The sequence below is a fragment of the Arachis ipaensis genome, chromosome B09 (assembly GCF_000816755.2).
Source record: "Arachis ipaensis cultivar K30076 chromosome B09, Araip1.1, whole genome shotgun sequence".
In the NCBI taxonomy this organism is placed as follows: Eukaryota; Viridiplantae; Streptophyta; class Magnoliopsida; order Fabales; family Fabaceae; genus Arachis; species Arachis ipaensis.
Window position 1 is genome coordinate 136637065 of NC_029793.2, and position 6635 is coordinate 136643699.

The 6635-nt window shown below is 32.5% G+C and overlaps 2 protein-coding genes and 1 long non-coding RNA gene across 3 annotated transcripts; all 3 read left to right on the forward strand.

The window, feature by feature from the left end:
* LOC110267264 lies at nucleotides 401-1404 on the forward strand. The gene is made up of 3 exons (XR_002354661.1): nucleotides 401-888; nucleotides 1063-1207; nucleotides 1330-1404. It is a non-coding gene; the product is annotated as an uncharacterized LOC110267264 (long non-coding RNA).
* Nucleotides 2082-3138, forward strand: LOC110267265 (DEAD-box ATP-dependent RNA helicase 52C-like). Its single transcript, XM_021112448.1, has 3 exons — nucleotides 2082-2207; nucleotides 2640-2882; nucleotides 3064-3138. The coding sequence occupies exons 1-3, from the start codon at nucleotides 2097-2099 to the stop codon at nucleotides 3136-3138; spliced, it is 429 nt and encodes a 142-aa protein (XP_020968107.1). The 5' UTR covers nucleotides 2082-2096.
* Nucleotides 4876-6038, forward strand: LOC110266962. Its single transcript, XM_021112059.1, has 3 exons — nucleotides 4876-5185; nucleotides 5413-5481; nucleotides 5581-6038. The coding sequence occupies exons 1-3, from the start codon at nucleotides 4876-4878 to the stop codon at nucleotides 6036-6038; spliced, it is 837 nt and encodes a 278-aa protein (XP_020967718.1).

The window sequence follows — 6635 nt, forward strand, 5'->3', positions numbered from 1 at the left end:
TTTTCATTACATTTCATGAATGCAAACATTAAGTGAATTTCTATAGCTTTATTATCTAGATAATTTCATTGATAGTTGTGAGTTGAATTCACAGATAGCTCTACTACTGGAAAGATTAACATCCACTATGAAGTTTGAAGAATTAAATGATGCAACAGACGGATTTTCTATAAACAATGCAATTGGGTTTGGAAAGATGGGAATAATGTACAAGGGAACATTGGCTAACGGTTGGCACCTAGCCATTAAGAAACTAACTGATTCTCAACAATTTGGGAGACAAGTTCTTATAGAAGTAAGGATTCTAGGTAAGCTCCAACACAGAAACATAGTTCCCCTGCTTGGGTTCTGCATCGAAAACGATGAAAGAATTCTGGTGTACCCGTATTTCTCAAATGGAAGACTCTAGAAATGGTTGCACCCTTTGGAAACTGAGGCTATGATATTGACATGGCCACAGAGGATTAACATTGCACTAGGTGTGGCTAGAGCCTTATCTTGGCTCCATCATTTATGCAATCTGCATGTGGTGCACTTGAATATTTGTTCACGGAGTATCTTGCTAGATAAGAATTTCGAACCCAAGTTATCCAATTTTGGAGATGCCAAGTTTTTGAACCCCAACAACCATGAGAGTCTAGGCATGTCGTTTTATATCAAGGATGGGAAGAAGGATGTTTATGATTTTGGTAATGTAATTTTTGAGTTGGTCACGGGAAAATTATATGAGGAATTGGTGGAGAATTCATGTAACAATGCTAATCTATCTCCTAATCCTTCAAGTTTTTATAGTGCAATTGATAAGTTTATTATTGGTGAAGGGTTTGAAAGTGAAGCGTTTATGCTCATCAAGATTGCTTGCGAGTGTGTTCAGCCTCCTATTGGGAGGTACCTTTCCTCCATTCCCTTCTATGATATCTCAGCTAAATTCAATTCCTTTATGCTTTTTTATTACTGGGTTTATCATGGGAAGGTTATGAATGAACTATTATTGGATAGTGTTTAGTGCTTGTAGTGATTTTTTGTTTTTATTTTTATGCTTTGTCTGGATTGTGTGAGCAGGGTGTTGAGGCATCCATGGATGGGGTATTGGGAGGGTTTGCAAATGTGAACAAACCTGATATCAAATGCAGTGAGGAGTTTTTGAAGATTATTTTGTCTGAACGTTTTCCAGCTGATGCTAGACACCAACCACTTGTTGCTCTTGGTACTCACTCCTCCTTTTTAGTGTGTTAGGGAAGGAGACCTGCTTTCATGGAATGTATAACTGCTTTAAATGTTGAATTTTTTATTCATGGGAGATCTAATAAGCAATATATTGAATTCCAGATTGCGGTTCTGGCATTGGCAGAATTACAAAAAATCTGTTAATAAGACACTTCAATGAGGTCTATCAGACTTTTTCATCCTTGCATTGCATTTATATACTGTGTCTGATTCTAACTGTAGCAACTTGTGTTCTTTTATAATCCATCAACTGATGCATATTTAAACTAATTGTTGTTGGTGCTACAATTAGTTGGAGCATATTTAAACTAACAAATAAATGTTGGAGCATATGTCCTTTTTAGTTTGATGTTACTGATATCCATGACCTAAAATTGCCAATGTCTGTGGCTATTTTCCCCCTTCTTCCTCTTTTGTGCTTTTGGCACATGAGTAATGCAGTTTAGGTTTTACTTATTTTGTTTTAATCTATATGCCTAGCATATCTGCTTGACTACGCCTCTCTTACAGATGTCATGTGTCTATAACTTTTTTACTGATAAAATATAGATTTTTTACTGATAAAGTGAATCGTTTATGCACATTTTTGTGAACTTTGCAAGCAGCAAGAAAAGATCCTAATACGGCCAAGTTTGGCCTCATAGGCATGTCCTTAATTAGTTCTTGAGCTTCTTCGAGTGATCCTGCTCGACCGAGAAGGTCTACCATACAGCCATATGCTTATGTTCTTAATTATTAGTCTATTAATTCATTTGTATATAGGGCAGAATAATGTGCAGTTTATACCTATAACATAATAATCTGTGTAATTTTGCATATACCTATAATTGGACATATTTAAATTTGGTGCAGTTTTGCAGTGAAAATATATGGGAAATGTTGTGATTTGGTTTCAGATACATGAAGAGGCTAGGAAGTTTGCATATCAAATAGGGGTTAAGGTGGTTGTTGCTTATGGCGGAGCTCCAATAAACCATCAGGTTTCTTTTCAATTGTTTATCTTTTTTTGGTTCTCTGTTCTCTTTTACCTAGGATTAGTTATGCTACTATTGATGCTATTTTTGATAGATGCTTCAATTTTTGTCGTAGTTGCTCCATTGAATGATCTATGTTCTCCACCTAATGAGATAGGGTATGAGTGTTTATGAACTACAGTTTCTTTGAAAATGTGAAGATGTGCTAATTAGCCATAAATTACCAATCATAGTTTGAGAGTATCTGGAAATTTTATAAACATGTCACTATAGCTGGTGTGCTTTTGTTCTTGCTGCAAATTTGGCTGAATTGATCCAATTTATAGGCTAGAGTCTAGATGCTGTATAGCCCATAATGTAATATCTTACTTATCAATGGCAGTATGAACATTTAGTATCTGATATATATATCTCACTAATAAGTTATGAATTTTCCAGCTACGAGATCTTGAGAAGGGGGTGGACATTCTCGTCGCAACTCCTAGAAGACTGGTAGATTTGCTGGAGAGAGCTAGAGTTTCACTTCAGATGATCAGATATCTTGCACTAGATGAGGCAGATAGGATGCTGGATATGGGTTTTGAGCCACAAATAAGGAAGATTGTTGAACAAATGGATATGCCCCCTCCAGGTGTAAGACAAATTACGCTATTCAGTGCCACATTTCCTAAAGAGATACAGGTTTAGTTCATTCTTTAAATTTCTGGAAGACCTTTTATCTATGTTAGCAAGATATGCTTTAATGTGGTGAAGTAGAGAGAGAGAGAGAGAAATAGAGAGAGAGAGAGAGAGAGAGAGAGAGAGAGAGAGATCAGTTGTGAACATATCTAAATTATTGTTGTAATTTATGGTTGACATGCAGAGACTAGCCTCCGATTTCCTGTCAAGATACATTTTTCTCGCTGTTATGAGCAAATACATTTGTTTTTATATTTAAAAATTTATTTGTCTTGTTATTTAATATTCTATATAAATTTTATTTCTATATTTAAAAGTTTATTTGCATTAATTATTTACTATTTTTCAAATAAAAAAATAATTAAAAAAATATAGCTAATAAAATCGACGGTAACGTTGTCGCTTTTTAAATTTAAAATAGACATATAGACAAAGAATTTGTCGGTATCTAAATAATTAAATTGACGGCAGTTGTGTCGATTTTATTGAATCAAATATCGACAAAAATGGCGTCGATTTTACATAATAATATCGACGGCAATGTTGTCGATTTTATTGAATCAAATATCGACAAAAAAGGCGTCGATTTTATATAATAATATCGACGGCAACGTTGTCGATTTTAGTAAGAAGGTAAAATTATCAAACTCATATTATAGACGAAAATGGTATCGATTTTATTAAATTATTATCGACGGCTAGGCAAGCCGTCGATTTTATTCGAATTTTGAAAAATCGACAAGCTTAATAGCGACCACCTCCACTGTCCATTTTGCCGTCGATTTTTCCGTCGATTTTAACGATGTTTCTTGTAATGCGCAAAGTAAACTTGTTCCACCGCACTTGTTTGCAAACTTGTTCCATAATCTACACTTTTATAACTATTCAGCTATTTTATTTACTTATACACAAAATTCATAAGTAATTCTCACATGGATAGGTGTTGAAGTTGATTAAAATAATTTTTTTTATATAGAAAGGACAACTAAAAAAACATTAAGCAATCTTAAATATTTGATTAAATTAATTTATTATGATATAACATATAACAAATTAATTACTATCTTCATGTAAATAGTCTTGATATATAAAAAAAATTATCTTTCTTCGGCATGACTATCAAAGAGTCCATTACTTTATCTGTTTCAAGTTCAACAAATAACTCTGGAAAGTTGCAAGGCACTTTGCATATGCTGCCTCTGACCAAATTCAAGTTTAGCTTAGATTTTTCTGCTTATTTTCTACTAAGATAAGATCTTTAATATGGTCTCTTGTTTAATACTTTTCTTCTAAAATACTGTTTTCTATATATCTATAATTTTTTTATTTTTATGTAAATTTATACCCAAAACCACATTAACACCTATTACTTGCTTTCGTATTCTGTGTTTTTTATTTTTTTATTTTTTCTTTCATACGTAGTTTATGGCTAAATTTTTTCGAAAGGTATAAAAAATTGTTATCTTTTAATTGGTTGAGATTCTTTTACAATTAATTATATTCTTCGATTAGGAGGTCATATATATAAATACTAGTTATTTAACTGCATTGCTTATGCTTACTATATGATGCTATCTTTTTTTGTTTTTGTTGGTGCTATAAATCTATGATATGTACATTTGAAACTACAAAGTGCTTGTTAAATGGATAAGGCTGATCATGAAGAAAATTTTTTGGTCCCCAATATGAAAGACATCTTTAATTGTGATTTCCCACTAAACCTTTCCTTTAAGTTTGGGGTCGATAATCAAGAAAATATGTTAACCCTTGAAAACCAAGAACATATATTAACAGTTTTGAGGGAGGATTAGAAAAGACGATAGAAATTATGCACAATAACACTGATATGTTACATCGTGCACATGTTATATTTATTGAGATTTATGTCTACGCGGGTTGACAAATCTATCTCCCATAAATTGTTGGGCGAGAACAAATTCGAGCTACTTTAATGCAACAGTTAAGAGAAACTCATAGGTGTCGTGACATCCTACGCATGGGCCCTGATGCGTTTCTTCAATTGTGTGAGAAATTAAGAGCAACACGTCAAGTGAGGGATACAAAACATGTTACAGTAGAGGAGCAAGTTGCTAGGTTCTTGTATATAATAGTTCATAATGTGAAAACTAGAACTGTTTCTTTTTTCTACCACCGGTCTGAAGAAACTGTTAGCCGCCACTTCCATGTTGTGTTACGGGCAATCATTTTATTAGAAGATGAATTCCTTCGACAACCATCTGCATCCATTATTTCTCCGGCGATCCTTCACAATCATAGATTTTATCCTTATTTTAAGGTATGGACATGTACAGTTACATGAATAAATAATTTTGATTGATATATACAATTTCATGTTACTTTATTAAATAATAGACTATTATTTAGAACTATATTGGAGCTATAGATGGAACATATTTTCGTGTCAAAGTATCCTAAGCGGATCAACCCAAATTTCGAGGGAGAAAAGACTGGCCGACACAGAATGTATTAGCTGCATGTGATTTTGATATGAAGTTCACTTATGTATTAACAGGTGGGGAAAGAACAGCAAAAGTTCTTAAGAATGCATTATCGAGGGATGATAATCTTAAACTTCCACGAGGTTAGCATGTACATAAAACTATATTGTCTCATTAGTAGTAAAGATTAGTAGTTTGTCTGATTATACTAAATTAATCATTTTTAATGATGGATTCTGTAGAAAAATTTTACCTTGGGGATGCTGGATTTATGCCGAAGCATAGATTAATTACCCCATATCGAGGTGTAAGGTATCACTTAAAAGAGTATGCAAGACGTGGCCCAGAAAATGAAAGGGAATTATTTAATCTTCGTCATGCTTCATTGAGAAATGTTATCGAAAGGTCATTTGGAGTTTTAAAGAAAAGATTTGCAATAATCACAAGTGGCACTGAACCACATTATGACTTTAAAACTATGATTGAAATTGTGGTAGCTTGTTGCATATTACATAACTTTTTAATGGGTGTAGATCCTGATCCACATCTCATAGCTCAAGTTGACCGAGAACTACAAGAAAATAATCCAGAAGAGGATGAAGTAGTTCGATATGAACAAGATGAAGACTATAGGCGGGGGGCCATATTAAGGGATGAAATAGCTACTCAAATGTGGGCTAACTATCAATTAGGGCTCTGATCACTCATTTAAAAAATTTTGCAAATAAAGTTATTAGTTGTATTATGTGTGCGCTGAGTTGATATTATAACTATGATTTATTATTATTGAATTCATGTTACCTCTTGAAGTGTTATCATATTCTGTTTTATGATTTTGTGACTTTCATAACTATAACTATTGTTAACTATGCTATTAGTAATGAGTTAGTCAAAGAAGTCTATGCTGTTAGTAATGACTTGATCAAAGAGGTCCTTGTATTAAGTTTGTTGGTTTCATATGTATATTTTGTTTTAGCTGACCTTAGCGTGTTATCATGTAAGACTTCTTTGATGTGTATTTGTAAGTGTAATATAAGGCATAATATATTAATCAAATGATATTATGTGATGATTGGTTAGCCTCTTTAAAATCATGTACATGTAATTATTGATTTAGATATTTCTTCTTGTTGAAATTATTTTCAATTTATGTATTGGGATGAGTAGTAAACAAAAATAAAATTTATATTTTATCTAATTAGATCACGCTAACTTTGTTGTTATTATTATTATTATTATTATTATTATTATTATTATTATTATTATTATTATTATTTGATAAAAATAAAATATACCT

Bases quoted from the DNA above. Each gene is read 5' to 3' on its own strand.
- LOC110267265 (XM_021112448.1), top strand. From the start codon at position 2,097: ATGGGAAATGTTGTGATTTGGTTTCAGATACATGAAGAGGCTAGGAAG. The intron at 2,208-2,639 runs GTTTCTTTTCAA...TGAATTTTCCAG, and splicing joins GAGCTCCAATAAACCATCAG to CTACGAGATCTTGAGAAGGG. The intron at 2,883-3,063 runs GTTTAGTTCATT...GTTGACATGCAG, and splicing joins CATTTCCTAAAGAGATACAG to AGACTAGCCTCCGATTTCCT.
- LOC110266962 (XM_021112059.1), top strand. From the start codon at position 4,876: ATGGGCCCTGATGCGTTTCTTCAATTGTGTGAGAAATTAAGAGCAACA. The intron at 5,186-5,412 runs GTACAGTTACAT...ATGTATTAACAG, and splicing joins TTATTTTAAGGTATGGACAT to GTGGGGAAAGAACAGCAAAA. The intron at 5,482-5,580 runs GTTAGCATGTAC...TGGATTCTGTAG, and splicing joins TAATCTTAAACTTCCACGAG to AAAAATTTTACCTTGGGGAT.